This window comes from Grammomys surdaster, unplaced genomic scaffold, assembly GCF_004785775.1.
Source record: "Grammomys surdaster isolate TR1022 unplaced genomic scaffold, NIH_TR_1.0 239, whole genome shotgun sequence".
Taxonomy (NCBI): Eukaryota; Metazoa; Chordata; class Mammalia; order Rodentia; family Muridae; genus Grammomys; species Grammomys surdaster.
Genome location: NW_021604684.1, coordinates 5595318 through 5620175, shown reverse-complemented (window position 1 = coordinate 5620175; position 24858 = coordinate 5595318). Strand labels below are relative to the sequence as shown.

General features: G+C 45.2%; 1 protein-coding gene across 2 annotated transcripts in view; it reads left to right on the top strand.

The window, feature by feature from the left end:
- The window catches only part of Znf532 (zinc finger protein 532), a 113152-nt gene extending 95944 nt beyond the window's left edge, over positions 1-17208 (top strand). Inside the window, exons 4-6 of one of the 2 annotated variants that reach the window (XM_028774232.1) lie at positions 11022-11134; positions 13705-13879; positions 14738-17208. In XM_028774232.1, coding sequence (XP_028630065.1) covers positions 11022-11134; positions 13705-13879; positions 14738-15232 — 783 coding nt within the window. In that variant the 3' untranslated portion in view covers positions 15233-17208. The remainder of the gene's footprint in view (positions 1-11021; positions 11135-13704; positions 13880-14737) is intronic. The other variant, XM_028774230.1, reaches the window with a different exon arrangement.
- The last annotated feature ends 7650 nt before the right edge of the window (positions 17209-24858 follow it).

Sequence of the window (24858 nt, the reverse complement as noted above, 5' to 3'; positions counted from 1 at the left end):
GGCCTGCCTGCTTCCGTGCTGTGGCTGTGGCCTGCCTGCTTCCGTGCTTTCTGCTCTGCACTTGGCCTTTCGTCAGTGCGTGTTTATCACCATAACACATTGCAATTTTATAGTTGTGCAGTGACACCAAGAGACTGGGGTTTTATGTTTATTTAGTGTGTGTGTGTGTGTGTGTGTGTGTGTGTGTGTGTGTAGTATAGTTTAGTATAGTTCTGGGTTCTTTGTGGCCCATTTCGAAGCTGCCACTTCCATAATCTATGTCACTGTCAAAGATACACTTAGCCTGGGAACCAGTCTAGAATGTATTACATGAAACAGTAAAAAGCATCCCCCTTGTGTTGCAAGCCACAACCTGGGTTACTTGAAGTCTCGTTTCTGCTGGCCCCTTACAATACCTAGACCGATTAGCCACCTTGTAGGTTTGCTTCTGCAGGGTATTCTCTGTTAGTGCGAGACCATGGTCTGAGGCAGGAAAGTTTGTTTTACATTTTAATAATCTGTGGAAACCTACTCAGCATTCCTGTCTCAGAGCTATGCTCAGACCGAATGCAGAGCTGAGCGGTCACAGCGGGAACATTATAGTCTTAAAAGCCCCATGCACCCAAGACAGCTTGGCTAACCTGCAGTCTGAATTTGTGCTGTCTCAGAGGTTTCTCCAGAACTGCTCAGTTTCAGCTTTCAGAGACCTGGGTAATATGATTAATTTTAACACTCTAATTATGTTTCTCAAAGCTTTCATGTGTGGGCAGATCACGCTGTGTGCACAAAACACACTATCTTGGTCTACTCTTGGAAATGATGGAATTGGAACAGAAAGATCACATTAGTTCCCAAGGTGTTAATGTCTCCCTATAAGGGTTTAAGGGTTTAAGGGTTTATGGTCACGCTCGAAATGTTAGGGAAAGGATGCTCGTTGTCTGTGGAAAGGGTCATCTGCCCAGTGAGGAAGGGCGACTGGCGTCAGTGGGTTCATTTTCCATCTTTTGCTAATTGTAACTGAATTAACATTATGTAGCAGGACCCAACAAGGAGTTTTCACGTATCCAGATGTCAACCTCAATACTAAGCAATACTTGTGCTTGCTCGCTTAGGTATGCTCACAATTAATTTCAAGTGAATTTAAAAAAATAACCACCAAGGTATCATTTATGTAAATCTCAGTGCCTATCTTATTAAAAAAACTTTCTGTTTTATAGAAAACATCATTTTTAGGAATATACTAAATTTTAGACTTAAAAGTATCAACTGGGTTTATCAGTATATACTATATATAGCTTGAGTATCTGCCATCCAAAATGTTGAGGACCAGAGCATGTTTCAGGCATCAGATTTTTATTTTGTTCTGTATTTTATTTTGGAGTATTTACACTGACTTTGTTGGTTGATTTTCATATCGGGGATGCTCACTCTTTTTCTTTCCCTTTATAGAATCTATACATTCTAGAACTGTGTAAGCAGGGCGCTCACGTGTCATGGGGATGTATAATTTGCAAGCATTTCTCTTCTGTATGTACCACTTCTGTTTAGTAAACATTTACCGCATTGCAGAGCTCCCACTGCGAATGGTGTAAGTCATGAAAACTGAAACCAGTCTGTAGAAGGGAGACATCTTGGAGGAATCATAGACAGAATGAAGGGAGCCGGGCAGTGGTGGTGCACGCCTTTAATCCCAGCACTTGGGAGGCAGAGGCAGGTGGATTTCTGAGTTCGAAGCCAGCCTGGTCTACAGAGTGAGTTCTAGGACAGCTCGGGTTATAAAGAGAAACCCTGTCTCGGAAAAAAAAACAAAACAAAACAAACAAACAAACAAAACAGAATGAAAGGAAATGTTCACTGAGGGCTACTTTGAATTCAGATTCCAGCCAGGTGTTTGCTTGTAGAGGCCCTGTGAGCACAGTGAACATTACACTACCAGCCTGACGTTAATAGAGACAGGCCTAACAAAACCCCTAATGATTCTTAGAGAAGGATTGAACTTGTGTCTAAGTGCAAGGAAGCAGATGTGAGGGCTACACCCAGGTCGAGGGTTAGGAAACTCCAGGGCAAGTGTCTCAGAAGAAAGGCTTCCCAGAGCATTTTTGAAGAATGTGTGGGAGGAACTTGAATGTAAATCAAGCAGCTTTGAGAATGTGTGGATGTGGCATAGACTGACAAGAAGGCTAATGGCAGTCAGCGAGCAGTGCCTGACAGTGTGTCTGGGGAGAGTGGGGCCGTGAAGGGCAGGTCCCAAGGCCTTGCTCTTTAAGGCTGCTGGGCATAGCTCATAGTATTCAGAAAGGAGAGCCCAGCTGCACATACCCAGTGGTTTGCCCCTTAGCTGTGCAGTCCCGAGAGGAGAGAAGAGAATAGACCTGGAAGACCCTACAGCTGAGAGATGATTGCTATTAATCTAGAAAGGTTTAGAACGGGCCTCTGGGAACATGTGCAAAGGAAGAGGGTGTCACTGTCTCCAGTAACTGATGTGAAGCTTGGACTTTGTCTGTTGTAAGAAGAGATGGCCACTGAAGTGCTCCTGAACTGAGTTCCTATGTTTGGTCCCTCTGTTTCAAGGGTGATGGTGTTCATGTCTCCAGCCTCACTGCAGATCGTTCAAGGACCTTACAACCGTACCCACTCCCTTTGCATCTTCCACTTTCCCTAGGCATTTGCAAAATCATAAAGCAGGCGATGGTATCTCTTACTGTAACGGCAGAACAAAAAATCCTAACTTCTTGGCTTCTTTATCCCTCCATCTCTGTCTTGAACAGAGTTTGGACAGGGTTCTGAGCCCTGGCTGTTCCTTTGTGGACTGGCCTTGAACTCAGAGATCCACCTGCCTCTCTCTGCCTCTCGAGTATGCCCCCCATGCCCAGCTTCACAGTGAATAAATTCAATGAACCCAGGTTATGCCATTGCTGTCCTTCTGCAGAACTCCCTCACGGACAAGCTGGTGGAGTTAGCACTCAGCAAGTCCCATCTCCCAGTACATAGCAAGCCACCGTGTCCTCATCCACTGTGCAGGGGAAGGACAGTGCTGGTGCTGGTTCCTGGATTGCAGTGGAGGCTAGCTGGTCACAGCCTCGGGTGCGGTTATTCAGCAGGGTGTCAGAAACAGGCTGAGATCCTGGTGTGACACCCATTACTGGAAGGAACTCTTGTTGCTAGAGTGCCAGGTGTTGAGGTATGTTGAAGAGCAACAGGGACCAACCATTGTCTGCTGAGTGGCCTGGGGCCTGGGTTGTTATGGCCCTTCTGGTTGTCTTGCCCTTGTTCCTGGTTGGTGCAGGCTGACTGCTCCCGGGGCCTTGTTGGTTACCCCTGGTACTTGATTCTGCTCTTTGGATGTTGGGCAGAAGTGCTTCCATCTTGTAAGCCACTCTTTTTCTCACTTATTTTTGTTTGTTCAACACAGTATCCCTTTACAGCTATGCTTCTCAAAGTCAGTCTCTTCTTCAGCTCTGTCCTACCTCCACCTGACCCTTCCATTCCCTCAGTGCTGACCTGTGGAGGTCTCCAGTGACTTTGTCTGTGCTTTCTTGTGATTATATCTTGTCCAAGGTAGTGGTCTGCCTTGTAGGATGCTGTTTTCTCTTGGTTCCCTTCTTTATCGACACCACCTGCACAGTCCTTCCCATCCAGTTCTAAATGGCGATGTGCTCTTTTTAAAAGACACACTTATTTTGTGTTGGGGCACACACGTGTGGGCACAAGCGTAGAGTCTGCTCTCTCCTTCCGCCATGTAGGTTCTGGAAATGGAACTCAGATTATTAGGCTGTAAGCACCACTACTTACTAATGAATGCATCACACAGGCCCACAGGAGGGTCTTAGTCAGTGATCCTAGGTCTGATCTCTGATACGGCTCGCTCTCTTGCCCTAGGTTGACCTGCTTCACAACTGTGTAGACTTCCAAGGGCCTTTCACAGTGTACCTAAAATATAACTTTTTAAAAACGCAACCCTTTCAAGACAGCAGGCAAATCTTCCACCACCGAGCTGCACCCTGATCCTCAAGTGTAACTTGAGTCCTTCCTGTCCCTAACTCTACTTTTCTCCAGACCTTCCCTAGAAAGTAACCAGGGATTCTCTTCTGCTGGGTGCCCATGCCAACGAATATGGAAGGGCACCTAACTCATTCCCTCCCCATTGTTATCTATATTCAGCTTATCCACCAAGGCTCCCAGCAGCTCTTCACTCTTGAGAATTCTGCCAGATCCAGCCATCTTTGCATCCTCCTTCACTCCCCAAGCCCAGGGCCCGTGTCTCTTCCTTGGAGTCATGGAGGACAGCTCTCCACATGACTCTTGACTTCAAAAGGTGTCTTATCACATGCCCAGTAATCTCCAGCCCTCACCATGGAGCCTGGACTTTCTTCTGTGGTCTCCCTTCTCCCTCCCCTCGCCTCCTGGAAAACTGCATGAAGGACCTGACGGCAGTTCACAGAGACTTACCGCACTGAGCACAGGTGGCACTGGAGAGCAGGGGTCATCCTGGAGATGGGTACACAAGCACTCATGGGTTTTGATGGATCTGAGGATGTTTGTCAAGGAGTACAAAGAACCTTGATATTATAACAGCTTTTAAGCTTTGCAGACAGTGTTTAGGAATAAGTTGTTAACTACAGAGATATTTATCTATACTTATCAGGAAGCTGAAATAATACAGTGGTGAATAGAACATAAAGTCTGGCCTGCTTATGCAGTGTGAATCCTCTAAAAGTTTCCCTCAACACATATTGTAAAAGTATTCGATTTTGTAAATATGGTAAAAATGAATATCTATATTCAGAAAAGAAGTGTTATGAAATACAGCTTTAGACTTGACCACTGTTCGATGGATGAGGTTAGAAGCAGTTATTCTATTTTGAAGTCAGCATTTGTTTTTAATTTTTACATTTAGTAGAGTGTGTGTGTGTGTGTGTGTGCTCATGTGTGCCATGGTGTGGAAGTGGACATCTTGTGGTAGTTGATTCTCTCCCTTTCAAACTTAGGCCATTGGGCTTGGCAGCAGAAACATTTACCCACTGGGCTCGTTCCTTTTTTCGCTTGAATTAATAATTTATTTTTTGAGACAGAGTCTCAGAATCTTGGGGATGGGTGTTTCGCTTGGGGATTGAAGGATGGACGGTGTGAGCTTCAGCTGGCCTGGAGGGTCTAAGCCTTCCAGCCTCCTGTGTATCAGCTCCCCCAGCGCCTTTCCAGCCTCCCTGTGTATCAGCTCCCCCAGCGTCTCAAAGTCTCTATAATGGAGTCTGCCATGCTCATATCTCTTCTGAACACTAAGCAGTGTTTGCTCTGTGCCCAACACCTCATCCCAGTTGCCGCTCTGTGATTACTTGGTAGGGCTTACTGATTACGTTTCTATTGCACACATAGATTATTGGAATAGTTAATGTGTACTAAGCATTTCTGAAAACAAGGCTCCCATGATGTGTAACTGGCAGCTTCTGTTCCCATAGTTTTTGGAGGATAAGAACACCCAGGCACTCCTTTAACAAAACCCAAAACATTAGGGGTTAAGATCCACCTGCAAGTAAATACCATATTTATTAATCAAACATTTTTGCATTGGACCTAATGTTTTCAGTAGCTTTATTCATCAACTTCTGCAAACTGTCAATCTTGATATCCATCAGCTGATAAGTGGGCCAGTGAACTAGGGTACACTTATATAAATGGGACATTTATACAACTAGGGTATTGCTGTATGAGTTGGACATTTCTCTGAAATGAAAAGGAAAATAAAGGAGAATTAGCCATGCATTGTGCTGGGTGCCTGTTATGCTGTGAGGTAGCCTGCTTACATGACAGGTACGCAAGCAAAATGAGAGGTCTAGAGAAGAGGTGTGGCTGCGGACAGGGCTAAACGCGAAGGGCCCCTGGGAATACGGAGAGTAACATACCAGTTCTTTATCTCGATTGGCATAGCCTAACTCAACTGCATCCATGTTTTCTAAATACTTATTTTAACTTATATATGTGTATGTATGTGCCCACTGAGGCCGGAAGAGGATATCAGATCCTCTGGAACTGAATTTGCAGGCAGTTCTGAGCTGCCTGATTTGGATCCTGGGACCTGAACTGCAGTCCACAGGAAGCACAGCAAGCATTTCTAACCAGCGAGCGAGCCACTGCTGCAGCCCACAACTTTCCTTTTGAGGCAGCCTTGCACAATGCCTGTTTTGTCTCCCACGTGCCGGGGTTAGAAGTGGGAAGCACCACAGAATATAAAATGCGCCCATGTAAAACTGTGCCTCAGGAAACCTTACAGTTTTTGAGGCAATAGATCACAAAAGGTTTGCTTTGCATGTGCACTGTATTCACACAAAATAGAAACCTGAAGGAGCACAGCAGGGGTCTTATTCCAACACCCCCCCCAGGTCTTTTGCTTATCTTAAGATTCTTTATAAAAATCTGTAGCTGTCCCATCTCCATAGGACACTTTCACTTTCTCTGTCTTGTTGCCTGTGGTCAGCTGCAGTATGAAATCACTAGGTGGAAAATTCCAGATGTGAACAGCTCATAAGTAGCATGATGAATGTTTGTCCTGTCCCTCCCTGGAGCTGAATGGTCCCTCTGTCTAGTGTGCCCTCTGTACCTGCTGCCCACCATGTGTCACTCCATGCCACTAGCTGCCTTGGTGACCACCGCAGTGCCGATGTTTAACTGACCCTCGTTTTAGTAATGCTGGTCTCGGCACTTGGGTAGGGTGCTGCCCATTCAGATGAGACAAAGCAAGGCTGTAACACACTCTAAATGCAAAGGGAAGGATCGTGAGCTCTTTGAGACCTGGACACATTCACAGAACTTTCAGGAGCGCACATGACTGTTGTTTATTTAGTTCATTTCTTACTGTGCTTAACTTGTAAATTTAATACAGGAAGACACATACAGCTTGCCCCTAGCTTACTGTGGTTTGCTGTAAGCTTTCAACTTGTGATGGGTTTGTGGGGTTAATTAAGTTCACTTACCACTTCTGGAGGGTTCCATAAGTCAAAGGTCGACTTCCTGTATAGAAAAGAGCAGTACCCACACGGGTTTTAGTACTGTCTGAACATTCAGGCATCCTTTGGGAAACCGAACATTCTCAGTAATAAAGTGTAGGGAGTCAGCAGTGTCCAGGGAAGACCTACCATGTACCTGGACCAGATCCTAAATAGACAGATTCAGAGTTTAGAAGTTACCTTATGAGGGGCTGCTGCTGTGGCATGCTTCCCTTCTTGGAAGGCGTTCTGAAGGAGTTGAAGGTATGTGTCAGTATGGCTTGGAAGAGCTGGGCACCCTTTAATCAGTTGGCATGCTGCTGTTTCCTGATGGCTGTCAAGGAGGCTTCTTGAACATTGGTGGAGCGTGGGCCTTGCCCCGTTCTCATTACATTGTAAACCCTGGTTTTCATTTAATCTTGAAAGGCATTTTGATCATCACTCGTGCTAATGGCGATACATGTTACAAGAGTAGCCCTCAGGAAGTAGTGGGGCGGCTGCCTCCAGAGATCAGAGGAGGATCCCGTTCCACCACACCCAGCTTAAGGTAGTGCTAAGGAGAGTTCAAGCACATGGATCTAGCAGTTACCAGCTGAGCTCCAGCCTCAGCCCTGTCGGCCATTTTGAAATGCAGTTCAGTTTTAGGTTTTCCTGACCTGGCAGGTTGCTAGCTCTGTGAAAATGGACTCAGAGCAAGGCTACTTCTTACCTACTGTCCCCCGAGGGCATCCCCACTGGCACTTCCTTATTAAGAGCTGTCTTTGAAGTTTATATAAAACATCAAACCCACCCATCACCATAGAAAGTCCAGTCTCAGGCCACCCAGTTTCTCAGTCTCTGTGTCCTCTTGCAGTGCTGTGTTACATTCTCTCAGTCTGCTGTTTGGCAGAGCTATCTTTCTTTTAGAAACTGGGCTTGTATTACAAGGTCCCCTTCAATTACTGGAAGTCAGGCCTCTATCCCTGCCTTCGCAAGATTAGAATCACCACAGCCCTTCTATACTTAGAGAAGGGAGGAGATGTCAGGGGCAGCCCTGTTTACACACTGAAGGCCTAAAATCAGCCATAGGCCTAAAATCAGCAATAGGCCTGTCATACATGTATACTAACACCAAGTCTTGGGTCTCTATGGAAAAACATTGAAACAGATGGCTGTAAGCTATTGTAAACAGGCAGTTTTTGTGACAATTTACCAGCCTGAGTAGTCATAGACCTTGTAAATAGGTAGCCTTGGCAGACAATACCAACTTAGATAAGGACAAGTGAGTCATAGGCAGAGTCATAGTGACCTGTCCCCTGAACCTTCCCCTGCCAATACCCTGTTCTGAAAGATATCTGTATTCCCCCTAAACACCCACACTCCAGTGTCATCCCCTTCCCCACATCCTGCCTTTCTGTGTTTATAACCCCTGTGTGAATAAATTACGATTGGAGAAAAAATAAATTATTTTAAAAAAAAAAGAAAAAGAAAGCGGGCTTGTGTCTTAACTTCAAGTTGATCTGACATATACAAGATTAATAGGGGAATTAAGTCTTTTGGCCTTTTAAATATTGTTATTGAAACAACTATTTGTTGATGATTCTGTGCTTAAAGCTTGTTTTTCTGAAGTAGGTATTTGTTCCCTTTTGTGTGGCTCTGTAAGTGGAGTTGTGATTACTAATGGTTTGCTCTGTGTAATCAGAAATTGCCTATAATCCTAGAACTTGGGAGAGTGAGGCAGGAGAATCATGCATCTGAGACCAGCCTAAACAACATAGCTTGTCTTAAAAGAAAATACAAATTATGGGGAAAAAAAACTTAGGAGATGTCAGTTACTTTTCTGTTGCTGTGACAACCAGGACCAAGTCAACCTATAAAGCATGTAGTTGAGCTCATGGTTACAGAGGGCTAGGATCCATGATGGCAGGAAACAGGAACAGCTGAGAGTTGACTGTTTGAATTAGCTAGGATCCATGATGGCAGGAAACAGGAACAGCTGAGAGTTGACGTTTTGATTTATACATAGGGGCAAAGAAAGGCATACTGGGAATGGAACCTGAAACCTCAAAGCCCACCCCCCAGTGATGGGCATGACTTCTAGTCCTTACCAAACAGTTCCACCAATTAGAGACCAAGTATCCCCAAAAATGGTGCATGGGGGCCATTCTCATTCAGACCACCACATTTCTCTATCTCCATTAAATATTGATACTTTTAGTGTTAACATGGAGATGAGAATTCTTTCCTTCGCCTTGGTCTGGGTTCAGAGCTCCTCTTAGCACCCACCAAAACTTTTTGCTTTATTTAGAAAACTGAGTGTGGCAGTGGACATTTTTAACCCCAACACTTGGGAGACTGAAACAGAAGGATTGCTATGAGTTTAGGGGCAGCCTGAGCTAACTAGCTTAGTTCATAAACAAATCAAACCTGTTTCCCACTGTGCTGATATAACCAAAGATATATAGGGTGAATTTCCCAGTGTTTCCCCAGCTCTCCACAAGGAAGGCACTCTTGTGACCTAGTGGCTTTGTTATTAGCCAAGTATCTGCATGGGAACTACACAGCTGTGAATCATAGACACAGGGTGCCAGCCCTACGTTGGTTCTCTAGAGCCAGACTCTCACCAGTTAAATGGATTTGATGTTTATATATATCAGATGATTACATTTAAGAAAGTATCTCTCCATTATTTGTACTGTCAATAGAAATGTCTCTCACATAAGAACTGATTCTACACAGCCTGACTTAATGAAGGCTGAGCCATGGAGAACGACAGCCTTCCTATAATATGGCAGTGTTTGATTTTTGACTGCTTGATACATGTCACGTCCAAGACTGTCTTTTAAAGCTGAACCTCCAGTTTGCTTCCAGGGTCCTGTACAGAGGGACATCTGACTGGCACAACTGTCCCTCTCACCAAAGTGGGAAACTTTTTTGTGTGTAGGACTTGGGATTTCACTGGGGCCTCGTGCACTAGGCAGACACTCTACCACTGAGCTATAGTCCCAGCCTGGAACCTTAAGTATGAAAAGAGGTTTTTTTTTTTTTTTTGTTTTTGTTTTTTTTACCAGTAGTTTTAAAGTATTTTTATCCAGTATGATAGCTCATATGTAAACACTCTCTTAAAAGGCAGCCTACTGAAAGTGCCCTTCAAAGTCCTATGTTCCTAAGATAACCATGTGCATCTTACAAAAACAGGGTCTTCTAGAAAACTTCCTTCATAGAATGAGTAGTAATCATTGAAGAGCAAAGGTTTTAAGTGTTTAAACTCAGCCAGTGATTTAACACGGCACATTGTAAAAGGCAAAATTCCCGCTCCCAACAGATCAAGTGATGATTTTACTTGGTAACTGTTGAAGTAGTTGGTGCCTACTTTTAAAGCAGTAATTTTCTTGAAAATAATATTTATATTCTATAGCAAATACCTGGGTTATTTGGGTTAGATAAAATATTGTAAGTATTTAGGGCGTGAAAAATTCCATCCTCCTAAAATGATCTGCTTCCTAGATGATCCACTGCTACACTGTATCGCAATTTGAGATTTTATTTAATGTTTATGTGTGTATGAGTATTTTCCTGAATGCATGTCTGTGTATCATGTGTGTGCAGTACTACAGAGGCTGGAAGAGGGTGGCCAATTACCTGGAACCTGGCAGTTGCGACCTGCCCTGTGGGTGCTGGGAATTGAACCCTGGTCCCTTTAACTACTCAATGGATCTTAATCACTGAGCCATCTCTCCATCCCTATAACTTTATAGTTGTGTTAGTTTTACGATGTTGTAGGACTGCCATAGTTCAGTGTTAGAACAGTTACTTAGCATTCCCACATTCCAGCATTGATAACCAGTACTGCAAAATGCCAGTTTAAATACATCAGGTGATCCAGGCACAGTGGTGCCCACCTTTAGCCCCAGCACTTGGGAATCAGAGGCAGGTGGATCTCTTGAGTTTGAGCCTGGTCTACAGAGTGAGTTCCAAGACAGCCAGGGCTATATAGTGAGACCCTGTGTGAAAAACCCGTAAGTCGATCAGGTGACTTTTGCCTCCACAGTCTTAAGGAGCCCTCTCTTCTCTCCTGCACAGCAAATGAAGAAGCACCCCTGCCGCCAGTGTGACAAGTCTTTCAGCTCCTCCCACAGCCTGTGCCGCCACAATCGCATCAAGCACAAAGGCATCAGGAAGGTTTACGCCTGCTCGTAAGTCTCACAGTCTGCTATGGACACAGAAGGGATTGTGGCCTGAACAGCTTCTCGGGGTTTGCCATTTACTTTTTATTCCTGCTCTGCTCTGGTGTCTCATCTGAATTCCTCTTCTGTGTGTTTGCTGCCCTCATCACATGTAAAGCAGGAGAGTGGGGTTACACACACACACACACACACACACACACACACACACACGGTTGTCTTAGGGTGTGGCAGGCTTTCCAGGTACACAGTGGATGAGATGCCCTCATTTAGTGATTGGACCATGTGACCATGTAGATTTGGGGTTGATCTACTTGGTGGAAGGCTCTTGCCCAGACCATGGCCATCTGGCTGCAGCCTGTCCCCCGACTTAGAAGCTTTCACTGTTGGCTGGGATCAGATGTGAGGGAGGGGACCAATGTAAAGTCACCCACCAGCCGTCAGTCATAAATTGTCTCTTGTATGAGATGACTAGGCTGTGTTTTAATATTAGTGGGAAATCTGTGTCACTCACTCAATCCACACATATGAAGTAACTTGACAGGACAAAGCACTGCTCATAAGAAGACCAGGGACTAGAGAGATGGTTCAGCATTTAGGAACACTTATTCCTGCAGAAGACTTGAGTTCGATTCCTAGCACCTAAGAATGTAGGAATGCTACATGGTAATTTACAACCACTGTAACTTCAGTTCCAAGGAATCCAGTACTTTTGCCTGACCTCCACAGGTACCAAGTTTGCATTTGGTGCACTTCTGTACATGCTTGAAAAGCAATGACACATAAAAGATAAATTGAACAAACTAATTGGGGGGGGGCGGGGAGGAAGAAAGGTAGGGAGAGGACGAGCGCATGCAAGCACAGAGCCAGTGTGGAACGCAGTGACTGTGGTCAGAGCCAGGCTCCATGGGCCTCGTGGTGAGCACGTAGATGACGTATGGGGTTTGCCGTGCCTTTGGCAGTTAAGAGGAAGTTTTCTAGGTAGGAAATGAAAGTGGAGCAATATGTGAGATGACAGCATCCCATAAAGTCTGTGTCTACACAGGAAGAGAACCAGGCACATGCTGTCCGCGCTCAGAAGATGGAAGAGCCTGGCATGGGCCTTCCATGACAGCTGCTGCTTTTTCTGATTTTTTTGTTTCTCTCTCTCTCTCTCTCTCTCTCTCTCTCTCTCTCTCTCTCTCTCTCTCTTTCTTTCTTTCTTTCTTTCTTTCTTTCTTTCTTTCTTTTCTACTTCTCCTGTTTTATTAATAGCCAAACCCCAGGAGAGAACCAGTATGATGCCCCGCAGTGAGTCAGCGTGTTCATAATCTTCACAAGCCTGACAATGCAAGTTTAATCCCCAGAGGGGATTAAGAGCCCACTTAAGGGTGAAAGGAAAGAGCTGATTCCACAGGGTTGTCTCTAGCTCTACACATGTACCATGTATGCACAAGCATGAGCTCTTGGGGACACACACACACACACACACACACTCAGAAGTAAAGAGAACAAATCTTTATGCTTGAGAACATTTGCTGCTACTCCACTGAGGGAGGGTCTCTAATATGACGTCACCAGCATTAGGGAACTGTCATTAAGAAATCCCTAAGATGCCTTTTCAAGGGGACAAATGTGGCTCTAAAGATGGGGGATGCTGTCACCTTTCATAGTGCAGTGGGTTTTGTTTGGTTGGGTTTTTTTTGGGGGGGGTACATTTAGAGAAAGAGTCTCTCTCTTTAGTCCAGGTTAGTTTCAAACTATAATCCTTCTGTCCTGTCTTCCTGCTTTTAGAACAGGCGTGTACCAGCTTGTGTCCTCAATGCTATCCCTTACGTCTGACATAGAGTATCCATAGTCAGTATGGCCATTTACCTGTTTAAAGCTTAGTTTTGGACTGTCTAGGCAAAATAGTAAATTAAAACCTAGAAAAAGAAAATCATCTTTGTAGTGTACAAAATGTAAGTAATTTACCTCTCATGGATATCTGCGTTTTAAATCTCATGAATGAATAAACATTTCCAGGTATAAACACAGGTTGCATTTGTGCTTTGAGAAATCTAGGCTAGCATTTCATTGTGACATGCAGAGGGGACAGGGGTTCAGAGGGGGCCATCTGCAGCCTGAAGCACCTCTCATGTAAACTCCCAGGGCTGCTTGGTACCACCGTAAAGACAACAGAAAATCCAGTATTCTCCACTTTTGTTTTATTTTTTTTTAAGATGGAGGCCATCTAGAATTGCAAATTAAACAATGGTTTAGCCAAACCTAGACAGTCAAACCAAGGTAGGCTGTTCCTGTGCACAAAAGTTTACGGAGGGCTGGGGAGATGACGAAGCCGCTAAGAGCTCTGGTCCTCTGTACGGCCACCTGAAACTGCAGCTCCAGGCTGTGTACCTGTGCACATGTGGCACACACATACACAGAAATCTGCTCTTTTGACCAGTACCTTTTACAAAAGCCTAGGGGGTAGGACCTTTTCCCAGAAGGGAGTGGGAGTCACAGCGCTGCTTATTCTATCTGGAGGCCCCAGGGTCAGCTCTGCCTTCCCGAGCCTCTGCAGCACTCGGCAGCCATGATTCTCCTCTGTCTTGTGCCCACAGGCACTGCCCAGATTCCCGGCGGACCTTCACCAAGCGGCTGATGCTGGAAAAGCACATACAGCTGATGCACGGGATCAAGGACCCTGACGTCAAAGAGCTGAGTGACGACGTCACCAACGAGGAGGAGGAGGAAGAGGAGGAGGAAGAGGAGGTGGAGATAAAGGAGGATGCCAAGGTCAGACATCTCAGCTCTGCTCTTTTGCTGACACCTATGCTGACGAGCGTTCCCTGTTCACTCTCAGTGCCATTTTGTGTAGTCATAGTTTCAGTCAGATCTTGTCAAGTACTGCAGTAATCCCCTGCAGCCCTTCCCAGCTCCCTCCTGAAAAATAACCTCTTGAAGGATCTTTTAATCTAACTGATAAAATTATACATTTGACTTAGGGAAATTGCCCGTTAAAGAAATGTCTTAAGCAGATGCTGCTCACTGGCTGCGTCAGCAGTGGCCATGTCCAGAGTGACTCTGGAATGGTAGAAGATCAGATCCCACCCCCGTGCTGTCATAGTCTTCTCTTTATGGGTAGTGAGTCTCAGTCACCTGTCTATGCCGGAGGCCATGCGACAGCATTGAGTGTTCTGCTTGCTGTTAGAGTTACAGAAAGCACCACATAGCAGTTTTTCCTGGCTTTGGTGCCAGGATCAGTCTAGAAGAGGCTAACACACTTTCTCAAGAGACACATTAGCAGCAGTCATTGAGTGTGCACTTCATCAGGACAGAGTCAGGTGGGTGTGGCATTAGGACAGGCCTTCCCCACAGGAAGTTAGCTGTGTGCAGAAGTAGCTGCAACTGCAGGCTTTAAGAGTGGTGCCATATACAGAGGATACAGAAGTGGAGGCGTTTGGGATTTAGAAAGCTAGGGAAAAGGAAAAATGCAGCTCCAGAGAGGACATGTGGCACGGAGGACTGGGACAGTTACCTCCAACCCTACTCCACCCAGTATCTGCTTTCTTGTCAGGCATAGAGCCCACCGTCTTCAGTTGTATCTTTTTTTTTTGTTTGTTTGTTTGTTTGTCTTGGTTCCCCCTAACAAAGGTTCCCAGTCCCAAGCGGAAGTTGGAGGAGCCGGTTTTAGAGTTCAGGCCTCCCAGAGGAGCCATCACTCAGCCACTGAAGAAACTGAAAATCAATGTCTTTAAGGTCCACAAGTGTGCTGTGTGTGGCTTCACCACCGAGAACCTGCTGCAGTTCCACGAGCACATCCCTCAGCACAAGTCAGACGGCTCCTCCTACCAGTGCCGGGAGTGCGGCCTGTGCTACACGTCCCATGTCTCCCTGTCCAGGCACCTCTTCATCGTGCACAAGCTGAAGGAACCTCAGCCCGTGTCCAAGCAGAATGGGGCTGGGGAAGACAGCCAGCAAGAGAATAAGCCCAGCCCCGAGGACGAGGCCGCCGAGGGTGCAGCATCAGACAGGAAGTGCAAAGTGTGCGCCAAGACTTTTGAAACGGAAGCTGCCTTAAACACACACATGAGGACACACGGCATGGCCTTCATCAAATCCAAAAGAATGAGTTCAGCTGAAAAATAGCCACAGAACTTCCATAAGGAAAACCCCTATCCACATAGGAATTAAAAACAAGACGTTTTTGTTACCAAAAGTTTGCAGTATAACAGAGTTACCAGTACTGTCTAGGCTGTCACAATAGACTCTGTTCTGCCCTCTCACCTCTGCAGATGTATCCCTTCCCATAAGTGTTAAGGCAGTATTTGAGGTTTAAAGAGTTTGTATATATTTAAATAACATTTTATACTCTTTGTTACATGTTTGTATCAGTATTTGGTGGAAAATGTTTTGAGGTTTTTTTTGTTTGTGTGTGTGTGTGTGCTGGGATTCTCTTTTTTTGTACTGTTTCTTTAAAACGGAGTTCTTAGTAACAGGGGCAGTTCCCGAATTCAAACCAACCATTTTGTATGTTACGAATTTGAATGAGTTCAAAAATTACAGGCTCTCATGCCTTTTTTAGTGTTTTTAATTTTTAGAACTCGTCACATAAATCGTAGGTGATTGTGGGCCTCACAACACTAGCAATTTTTAAGTGTCTTAGCACCACCCGCGGTGTGCCTGCTCCTAGCAACTGAGGGCTTCAAGGACAATATCACCCAGGTGAGGGCGTGGCCTGAGCCATCCCAGACAGCGTCAGCCTTACAGGCCCTGCCTCTCTCAACAGTGGGTAAAAGAGGCCAGGGGTCTAGTAGGGGGTGTGGGCATCCTTAGGTCCATCTGGGAGAATGAGGAAGAAGGGATCCATAAAGGGGAGACAGTGGAGCTGGCGATTTTTCTGGATGAATTTGCAAGGCTGACATACAGGGCACAAGGAGACAGGCTAGGAAAAGGCCATTCTGTCGTCAGAGTTGAAAGTCATAGTTAGACCTACAGCTCTCTATGTCAGGTTTTGTCATGGAACTCACCAACTATTCGGGAGACACATGCTACAAGAGTATCAAGTATCTCTCTGGCTTTCGACAGAAGCAAAAAAGGCAGGGTTGACTTAACCTTTTGCTGTCTGCACAGTTGGTGTTTCCTGTTCTGGGTGCTACTGCCAAATGTTCTGGTACTTAGTGTCAGGATGCACAGCCTCACCACCGACTTAGCAATGCAGCAGCCTGTACTCTGCAACTGGCCGTAGATGAGCCACCAGGCTTCTAGAGTCGTTTCGGCACCCTCCCAAAGGCTGTCTGACTAGAGCACTGTCGGGTGCTCTTGGTCACATCCCTCTATAGTTCTCTGGGAAAGCTCTATATTTTGGTTATCGTTTTTGTGTTTTCCGTTACATTTTATATCTTGTATTTATCACCCGATACGTTTTGTACTTTTTTTGGTTTTGTTTTCCTAAACGAAGAAACCCATGTGTGTATATAGATACTTGCATGCTAGTCTGTACTCAACATTCAGTTCCTTGAAAGGTCTTGCTACTGTCGGGTGTGCACCCTACACCACCGTGACTGTATTCAATCCATTTCACATGTAAATAAACGAGGAACATCTGTCCCTTGATCTTCTTCAAGAGAGTTATTGGTGGGTCTCTGACATAAAATGTGGGGAGTGACTCAACTGGGGACAGGCTGCAGAAATACTGCAGACTTCTTTCCACTCTGAAGAATGGCTTCTCGTTCTCATCGGCAACCAGCTCGCTGCTCTGCAGCTTTCTGTTGACTACATCGGTACAATCCAAGGGTGTGACATGTTCCTCTGCTTGAAGTGTAATTGCTGTTACGTGTTTCGTCTGCTCTGCTCCTGCTCCCTCTTCTGTTGGTGGCACTTTCACACGTTCCTGCATTTGAACCTTGCAATAAGCCTGCGTGATTGCCATGCAGGTCTGTACAGCTTACAGTTGAGGAAGCTGCCCTCAGGTTCAGCTCTTCGCCCGATCCCTCATAGCTGGTAAGTGGCTTTGCATATTAGAACCCAAATATTTTGCTCTCAATCTAGTATTTGCTCTTTGTGGTTAATGTACATATTGACAGATATTCATTTATTCAAGAAATAAAAGTTATGTGCAAAAATACGATAGTCAACCTTTTGTTTCGGGAGCTATGGCTTTTTAGAAATTTTGTTTTTACTTATGTGCTTGTGTCTGTGTGTCTGAGGGTAGCTCACATTTGAGTGTGGGTGCTCCAGAGAGGCCAGGGATGTCAGGTTTGGAAGCTGGGGTTACAAGTGGCTGCAAACCAGTTACCCAGCATGCCGCTGGCCACCAAACACAGCTTCTCCACAGGGACAGTACAAACTCTGAAGCACTGAAAGTCATCCATCTCCCCAGGCCCGCACGACGGCTTTTATTAGATAACCTGGAAGTACTTTTACTTTTAAAATTAGCAAGATCTCTTGACAACGTAGACTTAAGACCTGTTAAATGTTTAGTTTTGAAGGGTTACAAGAATGGCTCTTTTAAAATGTCCAGAGGTTCAAAACAGAAATCAGAACCCAGGTCACAAAACTGGCATTCAAGTGCTGTACCCTGCAGGAAAGCCTGGCCAGTCAGTGCCTCCCAGAAGAAATGGTAAACTAAAGGACAGATTTTGAGGAAATTTCTCAGAATACAGCAGCAATTAGGAGCTGGAGTTTGTGGCAGCCAGTGAAAAAGTCAAGAAGGATAAATGAGAAGCCCAAGGTTGGTTTTGTAGACATTCCAGATAGAGGACCAGAGTCCTGGAAAAGCCAGAAGGAGAGAGTGTGCTTGACCATGAGTCAAGCAATGTGCATTTTAATTAACAGCATTGACTGAGAATCCGAGTGCTGGTGCTCAGTCCACAGAGCTGACCGAGAATCCACAGGCTGACTGAGAATCTGCATGCTGGCTCCCAGACCACAGTGCTGACCGAGAATCCAGATGCTGGTGCTCAGTCCCCATCCAGTGCTCGGTAGTTACTGATGTTAAGTGTGAGCATTTGAGAGACACGATAGAACAAATAAATGTCTGAGGGTTTTGTTTGTTTTGTTTTTTCCCCTTATTTCCAGTGTTCACTGTGAGTTTACTGAGGGAGGTATGGTTCCCTCACACCTCACCCCATCTTCCCACTGGCCCAGAAATAACAGTAGGGAAAAGAAGCATGTTTCCTAACTCAGTGCCCAAAACCAGTCATTTGTTCCCCAGAGAGTCCAGCAGTGATTCCTGTCACGGCTGTCATAGGACCTGTGTGTTAGCATAGCCTAAGACTTGGACTCAGTGGTGGCAGCAGCCGGGCAGAGGCTTCTGTTGTGATCCAATTTTCTAAGTTAGGGAGGAGAGAGTTTCATATAATGAAACACAGGAAAAGACGTTGCCTTCAAATGTTCAATCTTCGAGTTCAAGCTGGAGATTTAGATTAAATATTAAGAGAAGAGCTTGAGTTTTAGATTCACATTTAAGACAGGGCTGTGTCTCTCGTTGGACAACTTTGTGTTACCAGTAATAGTCACAGCAATGCCCAAGGGAGAATAGCAGCCCATGATACTGACAAGAAAAGGGAAAGTGTAGGCTCAGTCCGCAAGGCCACATTCTCAGCAGATCCCTCCCTCCACAGCGTGACGTCTGAAGACGACTGTACACCTCCCGCCATGGCTTCGGCAGCTGCGTTTCACCAGGATCTCTGAGCTTGTGTGATCTCATCTTCAGGTCTGAGCAACAGTGAGATTTCCACTTGACAACTTAGGCAGTTAGTATGAACATAGAATGTATTAATAGATACATGCTGTGAGCGCTTGAAAAAAAAATGCCCACACGGGAGGGGAAAAAAGGAAAATGTGCTGAAAAATTCACTATGACTTGTAGGTCTCTTAAGCCAGGAAGATGGACGGACAATACAGTGTGCCAGGTCCATGGGGTTTCTCGTGCTGTGATGCATCTAGGGATGGCTACAGACAGTAGCTCTGAACCTCAGATCTTCTGGGAAAACCTCGGCTCCTCTTCAAGCACAGTTCTGCCCTCCTTAAATGGTTCCTTTGACCTTCTCCTTGGTGCCCCCCCTCCCCTCTCCCCCACTATGAGCCTCACATCAGTACCAGGTCAATTATACGGGTGTGGTTACATAACCTGTAGACGCGCAAATCGTGAATGGGGATTCAGAGCCACCACAAGAGAAAACCACTAGACCACAAAGGAAGGCAACAAGCGGAAGATACTGAAATAGAACCCTCAAGTCAGAAAACAAGCGAGCCCTGGTAACCTCAAGTCCTTAACTACCGCTGCTGCTTTGTGTACAAACCGATTATGTTCCTCAATGACGCAGTGAGCTCATCATTCTCTTACAGGCTTTTTAATCAAAGCGCAACTGTATGCTACCTGCTGGAGAATCACCGTTACAGGTATACAAGGACTGGAAGCGGTAGCTATGCCTGCAGGAGAGATTCCAGAGGGTTGGGGATACTTAGTCAAAATAAACCAAGTGAAAAACTTAAAGAGACAAAACATTCTATAAAGAAAAAGTCAATTCATCAACAGATGGTACCAGTTGTAGATGTAAACGCACCCAGTACTAGCCCCCTGTGTATACTAATAAGATGTTAATAGATTTGAAGGGAAAGATACTGTACTACAAAAATAGCAGGGGCTTCTTTAATGCCCACAGTCAACAAGGGCCATCACCAGACCAAGCAATTGGGGAAACATTGCATTCTGGACCAAATGGACCTTTCAAAAAAAAAAAAGGCATCGACAATACATTCTATCCAGCACCAATGGATTAGACATCCTTTTCAAATATTCAGGAGACATTCTCCAGGACTGTTACTATATTAGCTACAGAACAAGTCTGAACAAGTTCAGAAGGACTGAGAACAGCAAGTGTCTTTCCTGGCCACAGCTCATGAAGGTAGTCATAGAAGCCTTGAAATAGCCAGTTAGAAATAAAAAAAAAAAAAAGAAAGAAACTAGGAATCTGGATACATGAAAAGGAAAACAACCGAAACCTGTGGACTAAGAGCAGCTCTAAGAGGGAAATGTAGAGCAGTACACGATTCTCTCCCGAGGAACTTGTGGGCTTGCCAGTTCTATAGTTAGCGCTACCCCCAACACACGCATTCTAAATCCATGGGCCTTGGTCCATGTGACTTGGACATGAGGCTAAATTTGAGACACAGTTACTGTCAGTTTTCCCTATGTGTTCTCTTTTCATGTCTATTTTAACCCTCTCCGAAGTCCTAATGGGTTCTGGTGAGTACATTAGTATGCATTTGTCATACTAAACCTCATTCCGGAATGTGGAAGGCTTAGGCAAGAAGATAGCCACAGTTTTTACAGCTGATCTGGGCTATAATGATTTCAAAGTCAGCCTGTGCTCCACAGAATGAGACCCTGTCTCAAACAAAACCTTATACCCCCTTGATATAGTCTGTGATGAAATGTGTATAACCAGCTCACATTTTCTTCTGAGCCTCTACTCACTGATGTTCTCCATCTTCTTTGGAAGGGCAGATCTGGGGTGTCTGGCTTCGATCTTGTAAATTTTCAAGTAAATTTCCCAATAGGACACAGCATTACAGAAAAGGCTTAACTTTAGTGATAGTTTAAAATCGTAATTTAACTTTACAATCAATTATATCTACATATATGGGTTTGTACTATGAATGCAGTCAGTGCCTATGGGGACCAGAAGAAGACATGGGATCCCCAGGAGTTGGAGTCCTATGTGACCTTGAGCCACCTGACATGGGTGCTGAGTATCTAACTCAGGTCCTCTGCAGGAGCAGAATGTGCTCTTAACCACTGAGCCAGCACCTCAGTCCCAGAATGGTTTAACCTTAAGAGAATTCAGAAAGATTCTACAAAGCTGTGTGCTGGAACAAGGCTATTGAGGAACTCAGGGGCTAGCCAAGTGAAGATCTACCCTTAGGCATGAGAAGGCTAAGCAGTTCTGGGCAGGCAGCCATGGAACAGGGCCCCTCAGTAGCAAGCATGGTATGAGCAGGCCGTATCTATCCATTGCCAGAATGAAGGTGTTGAAGAGGACATAGGCTGGAGGCTGCCTGTTTGCCAGCATGTGTAGTAAGTATCCTTCCAGGTAGGCAGAGGATGGAACGAGGTATCAGATCACCAGGTTTGTCCTGGAATTATATCCTCCTTGCCCCATGTGGGCATTTTTTTTTTTAACTTGAGGAAGTAGAACAGAAATTCCCAGAAAAAAACATTCTTGACCAGCTTCCAAGTTCCATTTGTAAGGGTATCTCTGAGTCACGACACGACCCTGCTTATATTGCTCGCTCGAGATGTTTAAAGGAACCTTAGAGGAACTGTTGTTTAGCTTGCTGTTTCTGCAGCATGCTGCTGATCTTGGAGCTTTTCTCTCAGTGTCCTGCCATGTCACATCTGTCTCTAAACACAAGAACAGCCGCCATGTTTGTAAGACTATGTTGGAAAATTCTGTATTTAGAGTCCCCCATGACAGACATGTCTCTCGGTTCCAGAAATCCTAGGCTTAGTTCAAGCTATTCTCACATCTTCACATCATGTCAGACTTAATGAGACCAGTTACTTCTGAGAGTATCGTGTGTGGCTGAGAACAGGGTGGGCTCAGGCCTGCTGATTGGATGGGACAGTGTGAGGTTGACAAGGACCAGCGAAGCAGAGCTGCACTATGGGCCTGCTGTAGTGTGTATCTTGGCAAGAGGCAGATTTGGACCACTCACCCGGCCCTCATTTTCCTCCTTTAAAAGCAAGGGCATTTAAAATGTATTCATAATGCTGGCCATGGTTGTGGTGGCTACCATTGTTTGGTCAGAGAGAAAGAGGCTGGCTGCCTTTAAGAGATCCATAAGCTGAGGTTGGAGAGATGGCTCTGTGGTTAAGAGTTGGGGACTTGAGTTTGGCTCCTGGCATTATATGTTGGGTGGCTTTTACATAGCAGCTTCAGGGGGAGACTTGACACCTCCTCTCCTGCTCTCCATGGGCACCTGCACTCCCATGCACATACACACACACACACACACAAATAAATTCTTAAAGGGATCTTCAGAACCAACTTGGATGCCCACATTGTGGGCTGGCCTCTGAATAAGACTCCCACCAACCAACATACGGATGCTGGCTATTTTAGAAGAGACTCATCACAGTGACTGGAAGTGAGGTTGATCCTCATCTCCTTCCCCCACATCCTGTCACTGGAAGAGTCTCATCCCCCACTGCTTCCTCTCTCCTTCTTTGCGTACAGCCCTCATGGTCCCATCCCAGGCTTGCCCTTGCTGATCCTTTCTCTGCAATGCTCTTCCCTAGTTACTTTTAGGAAAGCTTTCCATATCTTTCTCTATAGCTCTGCTACAAGAGCCTTTGCTATTTCCCTTGCTGCCAGTGGGTGGTTGTATTGCAGGCTTGAAATCCTAGCACTTGAGACAGGAGCATCATGGACTATTCTGGGCCATTTAGCAAGAACTTGTATTGAAGAATGAATTCATAACCAAATGAATGAATGAATGAAACATGCCGGCCAGCTGCACACATCTGCTGCACTAACCTCCCCCTTTGTGCTGGGTTATTTTGCTCCCCCCCCATCATCCCTGCCTGATGCTAGTTGTCTATTTGCTGTCTGTCACACTCTACATGAGCTTTCTCAGTTTTTCCACAGCTCTGCTTTCTCCCAAATACAAAGACCCATCTTTTCTCATGTCCCCCATCCCAGAGCAGTAAAACCAGCTACACTTTCTCTTTCACAACAACATGTACTTTATTCAGCCATGGCAGATCCTTGTTTTCCCCAACCCACCGCCAAAGGATGAGATCCTTTCGTTTGCATAGCCATCTCTAGAAGGAAGTGACCTTGGCATTCAGAGCTTTAGTCAGCTGATGCTTGCTGAGACAGGAAATGATGAAGGCCTATTGGCAGGAAAGGAAGGCAATATTTGCTTTCCTGTTCTATTTCTGTGGCCAGCCCCATGTCTTGCATAAATCAGGAGCCTAAAATATCCTTGTGAAATGACTGAGTTCCCTTAAACTTTGACTAGTCATAATTTTATTTTATTTTTTTTAAGGAGTTGGGACAAACATCCGAAGGATCTTAAACTTTCAGTTATCCAAAAGTAAGGTTTCTTTTTTTGTTTGTTGAGACTGTTTCATGTAGCTAGGCTGGCCTTGAACATCTGATCCACCTACCTCTATCTCTTCAGGGCTAGGATTCTACGCTATCCTGCCTGGTCTACATGGTGCAAGGTATTCAGCTACTTGGGAGAACGAGGAAAGTGGGCTGCCATCCGAGAGCTGTGTAGGCTACACAGTGAGTTCAAGGGCAGTCAGGGCAACTTGGGAAGATCCTGCCTCAATATAAAAGGTAAAAAGAGAGCCCACCAGGAGAGCGCTTGCTCAACAGGCATGATACCCTAGGTGCAACCCCCAGACCCATGCCAAAAATGAATTTTACATATCATACCAGCATCTGACACAGCTGTAGAGTAAACCTTGTCATGTGGACCAGTGAGTATACAAAGCCAGTGGGTAGTACAGAAAATGGTTGTTCTCTTGCCCTATTTTTACCTGGGGGGAAACCCAGGAGGGTTTCCCAGAGGAGCTAACAGTGACTTAAAGATTAAGTAGGAACTGACTGTCAGAGGTTCAGAGGGTGATGTGCTTAACATAGAAGTCTGACAACCTGATTATGATCCCTGGATCCCACATAAAGGTGAAAGAAGAGAATAGACTCCATCAAAATTGCCTGTTGACCTCTACATGTGTGCACACTGTGAGTATACACCACACACACACAACCTTTTTTATTTTATTTTTCAGACAGTCTCATTATACGCCATATAAACCAGAATGGCCTTGAACTCACAGATCTACTTGCATCTGCCTCCCAAGTCCTGGCATTTAAAACATGTATCATCATGCCCAGGCATAAGCGTTATACTTAAACTTAAAAAAAAGAACAGAAAAAGAAAAGAAAAAAAGTATATAGCTTCTGGGGAGGCTGCTGAGAATTCTCCAGATAGGGTATCCTGAGAGAACAAAGGACTCAAAGGGACACTGGAGAGAGTCTGTGCCTGTATATGTGTACACATGTGTGCATTGTTTTGAGGCAAGACCCACAGCCTGTAGGGTACCAGAAGATGCTCTAAGCATTAGCAGAATGTGCAACTGAGTCACAGCTACCACCCACAGGATGTATTTCTGCAGCGTAAACAAGGTGTGCGGACGTGTGGCCCTTCAAGAGAAGATGCAGCAGTTACTATTTAAAGACAGCCTTTCTGGAGCGAGACTGTTTACCTTGTGGTCCACACTCTCTGTTTTCTTAGAGCACAGTGAAGAGTCAGCATCACTTCCTCTCCCGGATGTGTGTTCTGAACCTTTGTGTGTGGGTGTGAGTACATCTGCCTGGAGCAAGAACTCCTTCCCATGGGCACTTGCGTCACTCCCAAGCTGACACTGCTTTCAGAGTTCAGTAAATCTGTGAAGAGTTGTATAACCTTTGATGATGGCCCTGCTTTCTTTACCGTTCTGCCAGTCATTTTACAGGCTGGATTTATCATCATTCTTAGGCAAACCCCAAATATTGCTGCTTCATATCATCAACGTGTTTTTGTTTTTAAACCCAGAGGAACGTACAAGACCATTTATCCAGAGAGAACCAGAGTCTGATTCTTGTGAGCTGGACATGTTAATCTGCATAACTAAAGGGAGCCAGGTGGCCAATGGTACCACATCCTCAGCCTGACCCACTCAACAATAACAAATTGTATATAAACTGGTTTCC